Source organism: Passer domesticus, chromosome 4 (genome assembly GCF_036417665.1).
Source record: "Passer domesticus isolate bPasDom1 chromosome 4, bPasDom1.hap1, whole genome shotgun sequence".
Classification (NCBI taxonomy): domain Eukaryota; kingdom Metazoa; phylum Chordata; class Aves; order Passeriformes; family Passeridae; genus Passer; species Passer domesticus.
Genome location: NC_087477.1, coordinates 65,635,789 through 65,655,655, shown reverse-complemented (window position 1 = coordinate 65,655,655; position 19,867 = coordinate 65,635,789). Strand labels below are relative to the sequence as shown.

The following is a 19,867-nucleotide window of genomic DNA, read 5'->3' as shown; positions in this document are numbered from 1 at the left end:
CTTCCCAGGGGCTGTGCCTCCAAATCGCAGCCTGCTGCTCTTTTTGCTGACGGTTTGACAAAGAGCTCTCCCCGCCCTGCCCCGGCGCCCCGCTCCGCTCCCGCAGCCCCTCAGCCCCGGCCCCGCCGCGGGTGTCCCCGCGCCGCGCACGTGCCGGGCCCGCGGGCAGCACGAGGCGGCCGGCCCCACGCGCACTTCCCGCGGGGGTGGAGGAGGTGGCGGCCGTGGGCGATCCCCGCGCGCTAGCGGCCGCCCCGCCCCTCCCCTCCCTCCGCGCCCCGAATGGTTCCTCCCCCTCCGCCCCTCCTCGCGCCGGCGGGGGCGGGACGCGCGAGCGGGCAGAGGGAATCCCTCGGTTTCCCCTGAGCGCGCTGCGCTCTCGCGAGACCTGCGCCGCTCTCCGCATGCCGGCCGGCGGCAGGCTCTCGCGAGAGCGGCGCGGTTCCCACGCCCGGGCTGTTGTGTCTGAGGGGAGAAGCCCGGGCGCTGAGTGGGCGGTGCGCACCGCCCCCCCCCCCCCCCGCCCCGCGCGTGTCTCGCGGGCCCGCGCACGCGCGCTCTGGGCCGCGGGGAGGGGGGCGCTCTCGCGAGAGTAGGAGTTTTGGCGAGAGTTTGTGGAAGATGGCGCCTGTTGTGACAGGGTGAGTGCGGGGCGTTCGCGGCGCCCGCCGGAGCCGCCGCCGCCCGGGGCTGCCTGGGCGAGGCCGCGCCGCGCCCGCCCGCCCGCTCCTCGGCCGCCGCTCGGGGGCACGGGGCACTGCCCTCCGGACGGCCCGCGGGCGGGCCCTGCGGCGCAAACCTCGTGGGGCTGGGGTCCCGCCGGGTGGGCGCACGGAGGAGGCGCCCCGGGTGCCGGCCCGGCAGCGGCCGCGCTCTGCGGCGCGGCACTCCCGGCGGGTCTGGGCGCTCACTTTGCTTTCCTTCTCTCCGGCACGGACACGCCGGTCGGGACTCCGTGCAGGGTCAGTGCTCGTCCCGGCAGCTTCGGAGCGGGTCCCGCTCTGAGGGCTGGCTCCCAGGGGAGCGCCGGAGCCCGGCCGGGAGGGGACCTGGGGCTGGCACGGGCTGTTCTCCCTTCTCGGTCGCCCCCGCTCGTCCCGCCGCAGGCGGGGGTCCTCCAGGCTCCCCCGGCCACGGACGGGGAGCGCTCGGACAAAGGCTTTTGCTGCTGTGGTTGGAAGTTGAGCGCGGGGCCCCAGCGCCCCTGGCACGGCGGGCCCGGCCCGGCGCTGTCACTTGGCGGCCGAGCGCTCCCGGTCGCGCCGAGCGCGGGCGGGCTCTCCGCCCCTGCTAGCGGGACACCCGTTCCGTCAGGCTGGGCCACCGAGCTTCCCTTTCTCTCCTCTCTGCGCACCATTCCCGGGGCTTTGTTGAGTTTTAGCTGCCTTCCTTCAAATGCTGCGGTGCTGGGAAGGGTAGCAGCCTCCCTACGCCACTAAGCCACGCTGGATCATAATGAATGGTAGTCTCCATCCCTTTCAGCCACACTGGGTAATACTTAATCATGGCTAGCCAGCTGCAGCATGTGTCACTGTAATAAGTGACACCCTCTTAGCCACCTACAGCTGATGAATAATAACAGACCCACTGCTGGTGTACAGTACGCAATCACACCTGCAGTGTCACATTGCACGTTGCCATCCTTGCCACATCTTGATTGCTGCTGCTTATTTCAAGTGCTGTATCCTTAATTTTGGACTACGCGGAGCAAGTGTGACCTCCCTCTCTGAGGGAAGAGACAGGAGAAGAACAGGCTGTTTCTGTACTCCACCTGTTTGTTCCAAATGAAATTTTGTCTTGTCAAAGTACTTCTAGGTCTTTCTAAAGCGTGAACCTTATTTTAAGATTTCACAGTGTGTCTGTGACCTTCTGTCTTCCCTGTGGGATTACATTGTCTGCAGCATTGGCTCTGTGGTTAGAGAGCAACAGCCTGCTTGGGGGTGGGGTGGAGTTGTTGGTTGATGCTTTTGTTCTCATGAAGAAGGTAGCATTATGGTATTTTGTTGTTTTGATTAGCTGCAATAGTGTTTCCAATTCTTCACTCTAGTTTGTCAAAAAATAAATGGAAGCTTTTGCTTGATTTCTCTCCTGATGGAGGTATCTTGTGGCCGAAACACAATTTCCCAATTAAATGTTCTTTAGGGAGGCTAATCTTGTTTGTTATGATTTCTGGAGTGTACTGGTTTAGAGGTTGGACTAGTTTAGAGGTTGGAAAGAAGGGAAGAAATGCTTTTAAAGTTTGCTATAACTATTAGCCTGTGCTCCAGTTAGCAATTAAGTTTTTCCACGTTTCTATTAGTTTACTCATCTGAATATTTGGGTTCCATTTCCTTTTGTTTATTGATTATTACAGGATTTTCAGAAGTGTTGTCATGTTTGTGACATTAGTTTTATCCTTTTCAGATGTCTGTTAAAATGTTGACAAAACAACTGTGGATTATTTTAGAAATAGTGATCAAATAATCAGAGCAGTAGGAAAAAATACAATTTTAACAAGAGTGAAATAGTTGTTTGTAGTTTAGGATTTTATGCTGCATTTTGTTTGTGTGTTTGAACCTATAAGTCAAATAATTCTCTGGAAAAAATATTTTGTTTTCTTATTAAATACTTCCAGTGTAGGTAAAATGAAATATGCTAACTTTTGTAAATGTTGTAGATATATTGCATGAAGGAGCCTGATTTTAAAATGTTTTTTTTTATTAAATGACTTGGTTTTGGAGTATGGTTCTGATGCTGAGTTGTCTGTGTGTATTAGGATTAAAAATTGATGATACTCCAGTAGCTGATTTTTTTTTTTTTCCAAAATAGTTAGTATAAGGAGTTTTCTTACTTGGACAGGGGAAAAAAGGTGTTTGAACTTAAAAGCAATAGCTGAAGAATGTGATATGCAAGTCCTGAATTGTGTTTGAAGGGGCATCACATGAGCGCTCAAACTTTGAGGTAAAGTTTTTGGCTCTTCTGCAGTCAGTGTTACCTGAATGAAAAAGGTTGGGTTTTTTTCCTCTAAAAACTCTATGCTTAAGCTAAGTTTTGGTACATAGGTTTATGCATTGCTGGAATGGAATAGTAGGAATTTCCTGCAGCAGTTTTGGGGGGCAGTCAGAGTTTGTTCCTGCTTTGTTGTTGGCAGCATGTGGCACACTCGTGCTGCTGCCTCACAAGGAGGGTTTTGATTAAACTTGTGCATATGTGCAGTGTGAGGAGCTAAACTGCACAGTGTCAGCACCAGTTACAGTGAGAAAGTAAACAGAAACATCAGACAAGTAACTTAAAAGGAATTACTGTTCACAACTACTATTTAAAAGAAGTGGATAATTTATGGCTGGGATTATAGGATAGTATTTTTGGGGTTTTGTGGAGTATTTTTGGTTTTGGTTGTGAACAATTTAGGGAAATATCATTTTAAGATGACAAAATTAATGAAAATGCTTCTTTAATTATATTTGACTGCAAACCACTTGTTTTTAAGTAATAGTTATACTGCAGAAATACCTGTGGGCATCCATTAGTTTAACAATTGCTCTGCTAGGTCTAATAAAGCCATATGACAGAGAAAATCTCTAGTGCCATGAACTTAATTTTGTAATTTTACAATGATATAAAGTATGCAATGGTGTCTTCTTAGTAGCCTGGGACAACCTGATCTTTAAAATAGTAGAAGCCAACTCAGATATAACAGATAGAAATCATAAATAGTAGGCATTGTCTTAAGTACTCAATTACCGGTTAAAACCTCTGTAATAGCAGTATACAATGTAGCATTTGGATTATTTTTAAACAGGTTGAAAAGCCTTGGAAAAGACAAGAATACTTTGAGTAGGCTTATTGCTGGTATGATGCTGGTTTTCCATAGGCACTGTACAGTAGAAAATTGTTTTAGTCACATTTCTAAGTAACAAGCTATTCAAGTTCCATGTCTGAATTAGTCATCTTGGAGTTCAGTGTTTAGGAGGGTTTCCTGACCCAGAATGCTTAATGATTTAAGGGTGAGGGAAGACTCATGAGCTCTGTGATGGCACAGGAGAATGTTTGGCATCAGTGCTGTGGATTTTAGTGTAGTAGTGTAGATGTGACAGCCATCTGGTCATTTTATTTCTTTGTTTTCAATGAGAAATACGAAAAAAAAACTTGTAGGAGGTTTTTGAAAGAGGTTTCTGCTTCATGGAGCTCTCCCAACCACAAGGGCAAGAGAAAAGAAGTTCAGAGGTGAAAATATAACAGTTCACCAGAACTTTAAGCTCATCTACATCCTGATTAGTAATTTTAGAATGAGGACCTTAACCAGTGAGGGTCTTGAAGTAAAGAGTGAAGTGGATGCTGTTCAAGAAGTGAGATGGGGAAGGACTCGTGTGATCTGGCTGTAGGCTAAAAAAAGCTATCGAGAGAGGAATGTTCATAAGGATCAATCCTGGATCTTGAAAGACGAAGAAGATTGCTTCACTATTTCAGGTGTGAACTTCTGTGGTCACGTGATAAAAATTTCAGCTACTAAAGGGATATCTTAGTGATGTGATGGGCATTGCTAGGATCTCAACAGCAGGTTATTTCTAGAACCCACAAAGAACCTGGATTTGAGAGCTAATGCTTAACTAAGTTCAGGACTTGCAGTAGTGGAAAGGAGACTGAAGGAGTGGGGAGTGAATAAGACCTGCTTGTTGTCTGTGCTGGGGCTGAGCTGATAGTGAGGCATCAGTGTGGGGAAAGAGAGACTCAGGCTGGGGTGTTGACTTGGACAAGCACAGGAGATGGGGAGTAGAAAGAATATTTCTGATTGATGGCAGGTAGTTCATAGTTGAATTTGAATCCTGGTTCTGGATAGAATGAAGACAGATGGAAAGGGATGCAAGACCAAAGCCTAGGAAGTGATTCATAAAATAATACAGGTGAAAGAGGAGGCTCCTTCAGGAGGATGCACTGAAAGAACAGTGAGAAGGGATGAGTCATGAGAGCAGCAATGCCAAGAGAATGAGGGAGAGTTATTTCTGGAAAAGAAGCATTGCTGGTAGTCTTGGGTGATTTGACAGGTCAAGGAAGATAAATACATATTGATTCTGAGCCTCATCATAGGGCTAGGCTGCAAGAGATGTTAGCATGGTTTCAGTGAAGCTTAAGGAGTGGAAAGAGGATGATGTAGACTATAGGACTAGAATTCATGGATGAGTTCTTCAGGCTACAGTTTTACTGTCACTGAAGGTTTAAACAGTGCTTATTAAAATTTGAGTAGTAGTGTAACTACAGCTATTGTATTGTGTATATGCACCTGATGAGTGTTAAAGATTGGGAAAAACTTGTTCACAATCAAATGAGTAGATGGTTTTGTGTGACTAACATTTAAATCGTTATCAAGGAGCAAGAGCTGTCAAGTCAGACTATTGGGAAATCCTTCTGAGCACTGTATTCTTGAAGGAGTCTTCTGAAATGCTGGCAAATACTCTTTTTAATCTTTTAACCTTCTGCTTTCAGTAGAAGCAGTTTTATGGAGTTAAGGTCTTAATTTGGATTTTATTTGCTTTTGCTGTTTATTCACTGTGTTAAGTACCTCTTTGTTGTTTGATTTATTCTGGTTGATAGAGAGCACAAAGAAAGTTTGAAAATAATCTTTCTATAGCTTGATTTCTCCAAAAATAATCTGTAGACTATTGTATTTGGCATAGTATGTGTGTGCTTGCTACAGCCAATTAAAAGGCAATATCCTTTGCTGCTATCTCTTTGCTAAAATAGTTCTCTTTTAAGTATTGTTCCGTACTGTGAAGTGCATAATGATCAAGGCTTTGTGAATGAGAGTGAGTTTCTTTCCTCTGACTTGCGAATTTCTATTTTGTAGTAGTAATTTATTTTAGGACTATTTTTCATTATTTTGAACTCCAATTTCTATGTTTAAAAAATCTGTGAAAAGCAGAGCAAGTAGCCTGTAGGTGTGTATAAAATCTTTATAAAGACGTGTGGTGCCTTCACAGGTAAAGGTTTTGAGGAGAGGTTTTGTAGTTGCTAATTCATTGTTGTGAAGTTTACAGTTGTGGTGCAATGCATACCTGTTCTGCTTGGTTTTAGAAAAACTTGAAAAGATAGGTTGTCATTTGAATTTTTAAAATACATATTTAATACAAACAAGTATTCTCTTATGAAGTTTGTTAGAATCTCACTTGGCATGAAGAATGTAGTTTATGCGCAGTTTCAGGACTCAGTTTTCTGTGTTCGTAGTACTTACAACCCTAAATTGTTTGGATGTTAATTGCAAGCACGTTATTAACTGAACTATATGGCACTAATGTGCTGAAATACTGCCTCCCAAGAACATTTCACAGGGAAGGTGTATTTTAAGTGTTTTTTTTTTTTTTTAATTTGTTATTTCAGTGTTTCTAAAAATTGAGCAATTGTGTATGCTGGCTTTTATAGAATTACTTATTTTCTTTTTTATGTTTAGGTGAAAAAGAGAAAAAAGTAAATGTCACTAGCTGTATTGTCAGGTGAAATCTTAATTCCGTTGACAAAAGTGGATATGCCTTTTTAAGTGAAAAGTATTTCAAGGCAGTTTTATAATTATAAATTATATTCTTGATTTCAGTGAACTTCCATTATTTTTATGTGGAAATACTTACAGCATTATAATGTCATACACTTCATCCTTACCTTGAACATAATTGCATTAATTAACAATTAAGATGATATGTAGTAAGGAAATCATATAGAATCATGTTTATCTTTTTTAATGTAAAAATTCAGAAAAGGAAACAGCCAATACATTTCATTGAAGAAGAAATTATTAAGAGAAGCAGTTTCCATATCCCTATATTCTTACTGAGTCTTGGAAAAGTAAGGGCTAAACTTAAGAGTTTCTTATTTCCTGGAGTTCTACTTATGTGATGTTCTTTACTCATATTTTGTGTATGTATTTTGTGGTTGCTACCTTTTACAAAAAAAATTAAGTAACCTTTACAATCTGAGGAAACTCTTTTGTCACCTTTGCTATGTCACATCACAGCCATTTTTTCAGAGCCTGCTTATACTGTTAAAAATAATTTCATTTTCTAAAAAATACTTCTTGCTCTTCAACTCCACTTTAGTTATCCAGATGGTGACATATGGCCATGTATCTTCTTGCTCTTATGCTTGTAAATGTATAAACTACATATTTGTGGTGGTAAATTTTTTACCAAGAAAGAAAAGAATTCTAGAGTTTCAGTATGTACAGTGTGAGAAGTCTCTTGATTAAGCTTGCAGATTGAAATCTTTACAAGAGACAGATGATTATTATATATATAATATATTCCAATATTATGTATTTATTAAAATTATATATAAAATATGAAGAGAAATTAAGAAAAACACTGATTTTTTTTTTTATTTTTTAAAAGCTTGACTGATCTGTAAAATTTTATCATATAATTGTTATCATGTTTTACTGTTTGATTAATAAGATTTTTTTAGTGAATGACGTGCTGCTAGGACATGGTTTGTTCTCTCTAAAGCAGCCTGAACACTTTCTTCAACAGCGTGTGTCTTCAGGAAGTGTGCGAGGCTCTTTTTTGAGGATGTCTTTTTATGTAGATAAGCCTTGAACCATTTGTGTTGAATTGCAGTACGTATTTCCATCGTTATTTAAACTGAGAGAGGCCCTGCGGGGTGATCTTGGCTAGTTAGAGGGCTGGGCCATCACCAGATGTGAAATTTAACAGGGGCGAGTGCCAGCGATGGGGCAGCTCTGGATGTGCTTAGGCTGGGGAATGGGGGCTGGAAAGGGACCTGGGGGTCCTGGCTGGCAGAAAGTTGAACATGAGCCAGCAGTGCCCTGGCAGCCAGGAGGGCCGAGCGTGTCCTGGGGGCATCAGGCACAGATGGCCAGCCAGGCAAGGGAGGGGACTGTCCTGCTCTGCTCTGAGCTGGGGCAGCCTCACCTCCAGTGCTGGGGGCAGTTCTGGGTACCGCAGTAGGAGAGATGTAAAGCTCTTAGGGAGCATCCAGAGGAGCACTGTGAGGATGGTGAAGGGTCTCGAGGGGAAGTCATGTGAGGAATGCCTGAGATCAGTGTCTCACTCAGTCTGGAGGAGACCAGGAGGAGACCTCACCACAGCCTTGAGTTTTCTCACAGGGGAAGCAGAGGGGCAGGCACTGATCTCCTCTCTGGTGACCAGTGATAGGACGCAAAGAACTGGCCTGAATTTATTCAGGAGAGGTTTAGATTGGGTATTAGGAAAAGGTTCCCCAGAGAAGTGGTCACAGCACCAAGCCTGACAGAGTTCAAGAAGCATCAGGACAATGCTTTCAAGGTGCATGGTGTGATTCTGGGGTTGTCCTGCACAGGGCCAGGAACTGGGCTTGATGATCCTGGTGGATCCCTTCCAGCTCAGAGTGTTCTATGAGTCTGTGATTCTAAAGTTGTTTACATGCTTCACTTGGCAAACATGAAGACCTTACAGTGGTTGTGGTTATGGTATAACTTTTCTGCATTTGTTTCTTATTCTGGAGCAAGAGTTTATCTCCATTTTGCTGTGCTGCTTGACTCGCTTGTATGCAGTGGTATTTCATCAGTGCACTGAAAATCGAGAGCACTTTCTCAAATAGGCAACAAGCTCTATTGGCAACTAATAATTTTTAACGGCTCTGCGTGAGATCATATCAGGATCTTCATTTAATTTTTCTACTTCTTGTAGGTTAGATTAAAGGGTATATACTACAATGGATCCTAGTTGGTATTTTGGTTATTAATCTAATTTCTTACAGTTATTTGAGTAGAGGAATGAATACCAAATTTTTTTCCTTTATGAGTACAGACAAATATAGACATTTTTCTGAATGTGTCAGAAAAAAGTCTTTCTGCTTTTGTTCTTGGTAACATTGCTTGGTCTGTAGGACGTTTCCTCTGCACTTTGTTTTTTTCAAAGCCATACTTGTGGCATATTTTTAGTGTGTGGTGTTTTGGGAGATTACCAGGAAAGTTGGTATTGAAATGAAACTTGATCAGACTGCTGTGAAATTCAGAATTTTCCAAGCCTAAAGAGGGAATTGAATTGTGCAAAATACTGGTCCCCAATTTTTGCCGAACCATAGAAACGGCACAGAATAAAAGATACTCTTCAGAAAATATCCTACTTCCTTTTCCTGGCAGCTCTTATTTTTACTCTAATGTAATTTTGTCTGGAAGCAGTGGCAAAGGATCTTGCAGGCAGTGTTTGCAAGTTGCAAATTATGGATTGGGAGCTACCAGTGTTGAAAATAAGGTTAAAGTTGTTTGTTTAGCGGAAGAATTTGTGAAACTAAGCTTTTATCAGTTATGGATTACAGGGGAGGTTGTCTTGGTAAGGGGTTTTACTGCTTTCAGTGGTGATCTTACATAAAGGGAACTTCAAATTTAAGGTCTAGAGTCTTGGAGGTGCTTGTGCACACTCTTGAGTTTAAGCCGTTGTGGAAGAGTTCTAAGGCCAGGCAGAATAAATAATAATTAGCCTTACTCAGTTATTGTTGTTGTTCCAGCCGTCTGCGTAAAAGCTCCTCATGTCCTGAACGTGAAAAAACAAGCACAAAACCCCAGTGACTTGCCAAGGTCAAACAGATTCTGTGGAGAGGTGGAAATAGAATTACTATCTCCTGCCTCTGTTCTTGTTCTTGGTGTAGTTATGGGCTGTTTGCTGGGTTTTGACAGGTGACATCATGTTGTCTCTCCCAACTGCGGCCGTGAAAGCTGGTCAGGAGAAATCAGACTTCCTTAGGTTTTTCATCTGCCTAACAGAAAGGTATGGTAAATAAGACTTGAGTGACTGTATTCATCATTAATGTGTTCTGGTTATAGTGGATGACATTAGAGTGGGCAATAGAGAGATGCTGCTCTTACATAATTGAGACAGATGTTATGGTTAGGGCATGACCAGTAGATAAATGTGCCATGTAATAAAATGAGGTGGTGCTGCAGTGTGCTGTTGCCATGTCTTTATACTGCAGGAGAAATTATTCTGTATAGGTACTTATTTTCAAAATTGAAAATATTTTACTACTTTCCAAATCTGCCACCCTGTTCTGGTTTCAGTGATGAGTGTCAGAATTCAGAGAAGAAGAGGCTTTGGTGAGAGACTGCAGTTATTCTGCGTGTGCTTCTTTTCCTGCTTAGTTTTGTAGTAGATACACAGTGATGACTAGTAAAATCCTCAGTAACATAATATCTTCCAGAAGTTATGGGGATATAGCAAAACTATTTTGGACATGTCTTTTTGTCCAAGTATTTTTTTTTGCCAAATTCTTTTCTTCTGCCGTTCAGTACTTCTCTGTCAGCATTTGAGTTCTGGTGTTATTGGTTTGTTGTAGTTTTTTGGGGGTTTGTTTGGTTTGGTTTGGTGGTTGGTTGGTGTTTTTCTTGTGGTTTATTTTTGTTGTTTGTTTGTTCATTTGTGTGTGGGGTTTTTGTTTGTTTTTTAAATTTTCCTTTTGCATTCCAGTTTTCTTTTATTTGCTGTTGCATGGTTGATGTTGTTTTTGGTTTGTTTATTGTGCATTACAATCTTCTCACTAATAAGTCCCAGAGAGCAGTTAATCAAAATAGGTATTTGGGATAAGGCTTCCTCTTTGAAAGAGGCTTGTAGCACTCCTGATGTATTGTGACAAATTGTTTTAGTCAGCACAGATGATACTGATGTGGAATTCTGATCACAATATAGAAGCTCAAGGGATCTTTGTTTAAGTACTAAAGTTACAAGAGTGCCTTCCTCTGTTAATTGTTTTGCTGTTCATTATGGAGGTAATGTGTCTCTTTGTTTGTAAGAGTGATAAAAGAATGTGTTAAGTAGAGGGGAAAAAAACAGGCCGTTCTCTAGAGCTAAAGCAAGTTTCTTGCTTCAAGAGTCACCTAAAGCAGGAAAGGCATGAAAACCTATTCTGATAATCTGTTTTAATTAATAATATAGATGTTGGCCAGGCTCATGTTCAGTTTTGATAATACAGTAAATAAGATTAGTGTTCCCAGTGCTTACGTTTAGATAGCAGCACTCTCAAAATACCAAGAACTGTGTTAAAACAAACGTGAGAACTATGCCAAAACAAACGTCAGAACTTTCTGCCTTTTTTAATTTTTTTTTTTGCAATGGGCAAAATACCTGTATTTCACAACAGTTAGCAGGCAAAACAAAAGAGCTGTTATGAAACAACGTTTAAAAAAGGTTTTACTGAGTCAGCTTGTGGATAAATTGTACTTCAGATGGTAGCAAAGGAAAAGTAGACCAGGCCTTTACAGTCAATTGTGATTTTTAAAGACTCCTAGAAAGTACAGGGCAACTTCTGTAACAAGATCCCTTGTGCTGTAAGGGTAGTAGTCATTCTTTTTGACTTGCTGCATCTGCATGTGCCTTTTGAGACTGCAGTAAACAGAAGGTGACCTCAGAAGATATGCTCAAGGTACCTCTCAAGACAGAGTATGAAGCCTGTCCTTATGTGAGTGTTCCTTGAACATAACCTGAATTTCCATATGGAAATAAAATATAGAAGAAGAAAAGCTCTAGGTATATCCCTCGTTTTTCTAATGTTTCTGGAAAAAAAAAATCTTCACTTTTTTTTGATTGTTAAATACTTAGTAAATAATCAGAAAAATGAAACTGACCTTCCTGCCTTAATGTCTCACCATATTGCTGGATGGCACTTACAGTTAGCAGTAGGCTGGTTAGGCTTGTCAGTTTGCTTAGTCATGAAAGTAGTATTGGATCAGGTTAAATTTAAAAGTTTATGTTTTTCAGTTTGACTAGTTCTCTGAAAAAAACTGAACCATAAGTGACAGACGTGTGTTTGCCAGAAGGTATTAGGCAGTGATGAATATTCTATCTATAAAGATAAGAGACTTCTTCACTTACTGAAAGTTTTCCTCTGTTGTTAGGATTCAAATTGTGGATATTGTTGTTGAAAGTACTCAGCAGATTTTGCTGGTGACACTTCAGATATTTTCTTTGTTGTGTTCAGTATTCTACTTAACGGCCCTGATAGTAGAATAGTTTTTCACTAATGAAATTAGATTTTTAAGATGAAAAATACTATTCTGCCATTGCACAAATTGCATTCCTAGCTAATATTGTATTTTTTTGGTTTGACATTAGTTGAAAAACATATATAGCCACAACTTGACATTCCTTTTCTCTGATTCATGTTTATGTCTGGTCAATTCTGCTTCCTCTTGTTACATATATAAAACATACTGAAATAATAGAGGGTATTGTATTTTGCTTAGTCATTTTCAGTTGTGTCCTCTCCTGAATTTTGTGAGCAGCCCTCAATTAGTTTTGCTTCTGGATTTCCTTATTTTTTTCTCTCTTAAATTATTTTTAGTGGAGTAGCACACCACAATACTTTCCCTGGTTGTTTTTGGGGTTTTTTTTTTCCTGCGAAGTTTCTTTGTAAGCCTCATTCTCTTTGTTCCTGGGCAATCCATGTTCACTTAGGTTTGTCCAGAGCTGTACTTTCAGACTGTTTCCCAGCAGTGTTGTTCCTTTTTCCCCCTAAATGTTGCTGTTACTAGCCCTAAGGATTGTGGTGTACTCAGAGCATCACCACAACCACTATCTACAGAGCAGAGAAGTCACTGTTGCTACTGAGATAATCTAACAACTGTATGTTTTAAATCCAAACCCTATTCCTTACTTTTGAGAACTTGAAACTTTGCTTTGTCTGTGTCTTGGATCATGAGAGGAGATGTCTAATAAGCACTTGTAAGCAACATGTCTCCCCCCTTAAGGAATGATGAGGATTGGAGAGAAAATAAAATCTAAAGAATTCAAGAACCTGAGATATCTCATGTAACAAAAGACAAAACATTGATACAGAGAGAGAAGCATAAAATTTAAGTTATACTGGTAAAGCCAGAGAAGGATCCAGTGTTACTTTTGTGATGGCAGGAAATATATTTTGGGAGGGGAAAGAAGACATAGTGAAGGATTACTTTATTTTGGAGGAGTTGTGTTTTTTGCTTTTATCACTCTTCTTTTGAAATTGAAATTGAATTTTGAAATTGATTGAAATGTTTCAATCCTCTTCATGTATGGGAAGCTACTACTATATTTTTATTCTTTTGCTACTCCAAAGAGAATGGATAAAATAGAACTTTGAATGGTTACAGACTGCAGTGTGTTGCTAGTGGCTTTGTAGGGTGTATATTGAAAGCTGTGAAGAATTCTTGCAGGACACTTTGTTGTTATTAACATGGCATATTTCTAAAGCAACAGAACAGGGAGAAAACTTTGTTTGCTTTCATCACTTCAAAAACAATCCTAAGCTGAGACCAGGTTAAATTCTGTAAGTAAGCATTGCCCAGACAGTGGTGGGTGTGTATCTGTGTATATAGAGACACTTAGAAGTGTTTGTTGTACAACTTGGATTTATATTTACTATACAGACAGATTCTTCTAACACAAGATGGGTTAAAAGAGCATGTGTGACATTCTGCATAAAATAGTAACTTTTCTTTTTGCCTGGTTCAGTGGTTGAATGCAAGCATTTGATTTGCTTTTCTTAATACCTTTTCAGAACCCTGCAGAAATGGTATCATACCAGGGTGTCTTAATACAGGTTAAAAATTACCAGTTTGATAAGGATAGTTTTTTTACACTTGTTCTCATTATGGAAGGCATTTTTATTACATCCTGATGTTGTCTGTTCTTGCTTAAAAATATATATATTTGAAAGATTACTATACAGATATTCTGGAAGTAGATATGTAACAATGATGCAGTGTTTCTTCGAACAGTGAGCCTCAGTTTGCTTTTGCTGATTAAACAGCTCATGTAGGCCTTTGTCTAAAGCATTTTCCCCACTTCATTTTGGAACAAAATTAAGAAAGTCAAACAGACAGATATCCTTTGGATATCAGACTTGAATAATTGTTCAGCCAGCAAGGCTAATGTATGCAACCTTGCTGCTTTGGTTAAAGGTTTTTTCATGTGGTAAAAGGAATCTTGAAACTCAGACTGGTCCATACTTGGAGAAACAGGAAGCAAACACTCAGCATTGTCCCAGATCACCATTGCTCTTTCAGTCTGTGGCATCTTCCTTTTTTTCAGCTGCTTTCTTAATTTCTTTCTTGGAAGCCAAATGTAGTTTCATGCAGTTTTCCTAGGAGTTGAGTCATTTATCAGCTTCTCCTTTGCCAAATAATCTGTAATGGAATCCACTGCATTTTTTCTGCCTGAGGCTGTTTATTACATTGTCCACTTGCTTTTGACTTGCTATCTCAGTCCTTTTGATTGCTTACTCTGTCTGTTTTATGCAGTGTTGTAGTTAATTGTGGCTGTTAGAAACATCTTGAGGACTCTAAGTTTGAAGTGCCCTAGGTCTTGGCACAGTGTCCTTCCTGCAAGTAACCTGTACTCACCTGTCACTCAAGCTGCTTGCAAGCTGTTGGGTAGTATGCAGCTCCAGGGAGCCTCTTTAACAGGGCTCTAGTATACCTTAAAGGGTCAACTCTGGTTTTCATTATACAACCAGCCAGGACAGCTGGAGCTGTCTATACTCCTTGTGTTTTGGGAAGAATGGTGTGCTGAATGTTGAGTATACTTCAGGTTTGTCCTAACGTGTGCTGGCATGGCCAACCAGATTTTATAAGTAGTGAAAGGGATCATAGTTGAAAAGCTGTTGGGTTGAAAAACAAGTGCCTGTCATGGCACTGTTCAATTAGTTAATGAAGATTTATTTCCTAAAGGGCGTTGTGCTTTGCAGTTGCCAGTCTCTTGGGGAAAACTGGAAAATCCTTTCATTTTTAAAAGAATCCAAAAAACTAACTTGATCCAGAAAACTCCACAGTACCATTCTTTTGCTGCCCTCCCCTCCCCCCCCAAAAAATTACCAGTAGAGATTTATTTATTGTGCTTTTCCCTAAAGTTTGTGGCTAATTTCGTTAATAAGCATTTGTATTATCATGCCACACTTGACAGCTGGTTTCTGTGTGTACCTTCAGATAGCAGTGGCATTCTGTCGCAGCACTTTGGTCAGCAGTGAGCATCTGTGGCTGCTGAGCTGGGTGATTTGCTGACTCTTCCAGTGCCACTCCAGCATGAACCTGGATTTACTGATCTATTAAAACTAAATTTTGATTCTGGGGTGGGATGACTCTTTGAGGCTGATCATATTGATGATGTGAAGTTACCTTGGGATTTCCTTGCACTGAACTGAAAATAGTCACAGGCAGGAGAAGTTGAGGGGAGGTACCATTTAGGCTTGTATGGTTCTTACTCTTCTTCAGCTGTCCATTAATCCTGCTGCTGGAAATGGAGAAATGGATTGCTGCAGCCTTGGCCTGAGTAAGAATAAGCTGTGCATCCACTGGCAGTGGGAGCAGAAGGCCTTGCACGCCTCCGTGGATTGTCTTCACTCGGTCCTTCTTCCTCATCTTTGCCTCACTGTGTAATAGCAAAAGAGAATGGAGAGGAATGGGTGGATGCTGGTCTGGGGCTGGGGAACAGAATGAATTCTCTAAGGGTAGATAATGATGTACGTATATGTGTGTGGAGGCAGTAATGTCTTGAATTTTCTACTGCTGCAAAGACATTGAAGAAATTTCGGAGTTGCTGTCTCAGTGTCAAAGTTTTTATCTGATTCTCTATGTTTTCATTTATTGGGGTACAGAAACATGGAGTGGTTTCTCTGTTTTACACATGTTCTTTTATTTAGCTGTAGGGAAGTTGTTCTTTCCCCCCCCAAGGGGAGTTTCCTGTGTGTATGGAAAAATAAAAAACAGAAGTGAAAAATACCTCAGGCTTCCAAACCTGTGGCTCACGTTTCACTTCTCCCACTACCTTTCTTGTCGTACAAGTAGTCCAGCAGTCCTTCCCCTACCCACTGCAATGCCATTTATCTGAAGAGCTAGACACTGTCATAGCAAATGTGATAGCTAACTTGGCACACCAAATTATTGCAACAACCTGTGAACCACTGGGGAAATAAAAAAATTTACATGGTGCTGTATTCTCTGGTGTTTGTCTTTAACTTGCCAGAATGTTTTATTAGGCTTTTTTCAGGCTAGTAAATATAACTTTGATACCTGTTCCAAGAGGTTTATAGTTATAATTAAATTCAGTATGCAACTCGTGGGCTTTTTTTTGTTTAAAAGGCCACTTAAGGCAGGGGCCCTAAAATTGTGCGTAACTTGACAGTTGAATTGCGTTTCATTAATGTGTTACTGTCACTAGAAGTTCTGGAGACACTTTGTTTACAATCTGACTACAGAGCAAATGGTTTCTCTATTTCTTATGCCTAGGTGAGCAGTATGTAGATAACATACTGTATTCAATAGGAATGCTGTCTTCACAGTATTTAATCTTTCCCACAACCATATAAGAGAATTTAAGCACTTTAAAACTTGTATTCTGAATTCCTTTCATTTGTTTAGGCTGGATTTTGTGTATGTTCTCTTGTCATGGGACAGGTTTGTGGGGTTTTGGCCTCTTAAGTTGTTCTATAAATGGTAGGACTAAAGAACTTGTGTATCCTGTACACCTTGTGCCTTGTATGGTGAGGAAGGTCTATGGAACAATACCATGAATTCCTTCATCCCTGATGGACGAAGTGTAGTGCTAATAGATCTCAGGTGTAAGCTTACTGTCTAGCCAAATGGCATATGCAAAGTGATCAGCTGTGAAACAGTCATTTCCAAATTCTGCTTTGTCTTTTCTGATCTCACTGGCAATGTCTATCCAGCTTCCAGTTTTCATAAAACTCATAGCAAATTAATTGTCTTTAAAAGCTTGTTTCTTCTTTTTAAAGTCTGTTAAAACAGATTTATGGGCTGCAACGGTGGCTAATCAATTTATTAATTGTGCTAATACAGTACTAAGCCTGCTCTGTGGACAGAATCTGCCATATTTTTCAGAATGCTTTAATGCCTTGAAGAAAAGATACCATTTCTCTAAAATGATGAATTCTAAGTGGTAACTTCTAATATAGGTTATCCCTTGATTTTTTTCAGATGAGAGTCTTTTCTTCATTTATCTTGGCTGTGTGGCAATCTGCATATTTTGATTGTATAGTTCAGGTTATCTGTCTGGTTGTTGAATTCTAATGATTGCATTTGTAAATTTTTTCTTCTGCTTTGGAGAATTAAGACTGCCCTATTTGAGGCAGCAGTTGGCAGAAATTTCAGGAAGGAGATCTCTCTACAGACTGGCTTGTTCCACATACTGCATACTCGGTAGTCCTGTGTTGGTAATCATTTTTAGCTGGTCAAGATACACTTGACAGGGTTGGTGGCTGCTAACTGAAATGACAGATTTGGTTGTTTGGTGCTTCAAGACACTTCTGACAATTTACATTCCCTTCTGGCCTGAATGTTCTTGGAAGGATGAGACAATGTTTTGAAAAGAGGTTGGGTTCAGAGCTCAGCAGTTGGGAGTCTTCACAAGAGTGCTTAGGCACACTTTTCATGCTGTAAAACCCTTGCAAAAAATTGTGCCAGCACAGGCGTTATTCTGGGAAATTCGTGTAGCAGCAGTCACAGGTTCAAGATCATGCAGAAGTTAAGTGCTGTTGGGTACATTTCTTTAAAAAACTACTGATTCCTTAAATATTTAGAATACGTACATTAAGTAAAGTTTGTCTCAAAAAAACATTCCTGTTTTCAAATTGGCTTCGTGGTTTATAGTGTACCTCATTAAGATGCAGGGAGAAGTTTTACCAGTAATTTGCATCTGTGTGGAGTTTAAACTTGACAAACCTGAAAAGCAAGCCTCCTTGAATTAAGTATGATTCACACAATTTCCATTTAAAAAAATGGACAATAATAATTGATTTCCATTTGTGCTCTTCAGATTTTTTTTTCTTATGAAAAATGCTGCATAAAAGCTGTTAGGTCACAATAGGAGCATGTGTGACCATGTAAGAGACCTGTAATACTGTAATACCAGAAAAAAGGATGATAAGGTGTTAGCTTGCTGACATTCCAGCCATGTAATCTAATCTTTTCATATGGTTATTGTAAATGTACTGTGATAAGGAGGAGTAAAAGTTTATTATTGGAGTGTCTGTTTAATTATCTTGTACAGGGATCATTGACCCAGTTACCATAACAGTTGTTAAAAGTATTATCATGTTTGATGGTAGGCATTGTGGAGATTATATTTCTCTAGCAATTTGTTTCTAAATATTTTAGTTTTACAGTTAGAACTAGCAATAATTAGAAGGAGCTTCTAGCTTATGAAATTTAAATAGAAATATAATTTTTGTTGTACTTAACTATTTTCATCTTTCTCCTTCAAGTCAAGCATTTTTTTAAATGGCAGTATGAATTTCTGTCTTTCCTGTGTTGGAATGCTCTATTAATTACTGCTGGGGCTGTAGCTGCAGTATAATTTAATATCTTAGAAACTTAGAATTTAACTGTAAATTAATTCAACAGCAGTGACAAAAAGTCCAAAGCTTTCAAATCCTTCAAAATAAAGCTTTTCACACCTTTCAAAACAACTGTTTTTCTTAAAACACAGGTTTGCAAACTGTAGATGGAATATTACCTAATTTTGCTGTCTATGCAAGTTATGTGACTTAAATTTGCTTTTATTAAACGCTTCCCAGTTAGAGACCTCCAGCACAATCACAGGGAAAAAGCCGAACAGTGGAGAAGGCTTCCAACTGATTTAGTTGTCCTGGAAAGTCAGAAAAGAGCCTTCTAATTCTCATTCTTTTCTGGGATGTGTTTATTGCTGCTGTTTTTATATTCATGGGATGATGTATTCATAAGCTTAATTACGAAACAATACACTTGAGATTGATTAATTCTAGGATACTGACAGCTCGTTTACAACTGCGCCCAGTTAATGTTAGTGTAACCACGTAATTCCTGGGTGATGCAAGAAAACATCTGATATCTAGGAAACCCTATAATTTTGTAACACAGGTTGGTGCCAAATACAGCTTTGTTAAAAGGTATATGTATGCACATGTTTATGCACATTTTAATCTACTGAGGAGATAAATTTTATTTGCAATTTGGAAATTACTGTTGGCATGGCAGCCTGCTGAGGTGCTGATAATCTATTCTCCGCTTGCATACCGATACAATTTTTGAATTGTTTTACAAGTCTAGGATCAGTGGGTGAGGCATAGTTCAGAAAAATAAGCTTATAGAACTGTAGCACTTTACTTTTGTTGACTATAAGGAGCTGCTTCCATATTGCATTTTGAAGGCTCGCAGTAGAAGTTGGAGGAAGAAAGGGAATGAAAGGAGAGGGTACATACTGTAATAACACTGTGTTTAAAAAAAAGAAAAAAAAAATTACGTTGCATAAAAAAAAGTTGACTGAAGGTGACTGAGTTGCTGGAAGAGGGAGATGATAGGGAATTGTCCCCATTTCTTAGAGGTGTGTTTTAGAAGTGTGAGAATACAGTGAAGGTATTTAAAAATGGCTCTTGCTTTGGAGGGCTTGGCACTGCTGTCAGAGCTTACAGTTCCTAAAACAAGACCACTTGAGGGAGCGTATGAACTGGGGTTTTTTTTTGGCTTTTTGCTATTATTGTTGTTATTAACATTATTTGCAGTATTTACAATAATATTAAAAGTGTCTAAATTGAGGGTAGGGGTGCACCATGCTTCTAGCAGTGCCCTGCTATCAAAGTAGGTGCTCACATTCTCCTGAATGTGCCTGTTGATTGCAGTGAGGTGGTGCTGGCATTTGCTGGGTTTGTGATTGAATCAATGAAGCCTTTCCCCCTCTCCCCTCTCTGGCCTCCCCAAAAAGACAGGTTTTTTTCTGGGTTACCGATTTGAATTCTCTGTGGAAAGGTCTGACAAGTGCTGGAATCTGATGTTTGAGGGTAGGTCAGTGCAGCTGGGGGAAGCTGGCAGGCAGGACCTGTTTGGCAGTGACAAATCAGCTCAGCTGCCTCTGAAGCCACAGTCCAACTGTGAACTGGAGCAGCT

The 19,867-nt window shown here is 40.5% G+C and overlaps 1 protein-coding gene across 2 annotated transcripts in view; it reads left to right on the top strand.

The window, feature by feature from the left end:
- The first annotated feature begins 541 nt into the window (after positions 1 to 541).
- The window catches only part of RBPJ (recombination signal binding protein for immunoglobulin kappa J region), a 56,949-nt gene continuing 37,623 nt past the window's right edge, over positions 542 to 19,867 (top strand). The window contains exons 1-2 of one of the 2 annotated variants that reach the window (XM_064418461.1): positions 627 to 641; positions 9,641 to 9,731. In XM_064418461.1, coding sequence (XP_064274531.1) covers positions 9,649 to 9,731 — 83 coding nt within the window. In that variant the 5' untranslated portion in view covers positions 627 to 641; positions 9,641 to 9,648. Of the gene's footprint in view, positions 642 to 9,640; positions 9,732 to 19,867 lie in introns of both variants that reach the window. The other variant, XM_064418462.1, reaches the window with a different exon arrangement.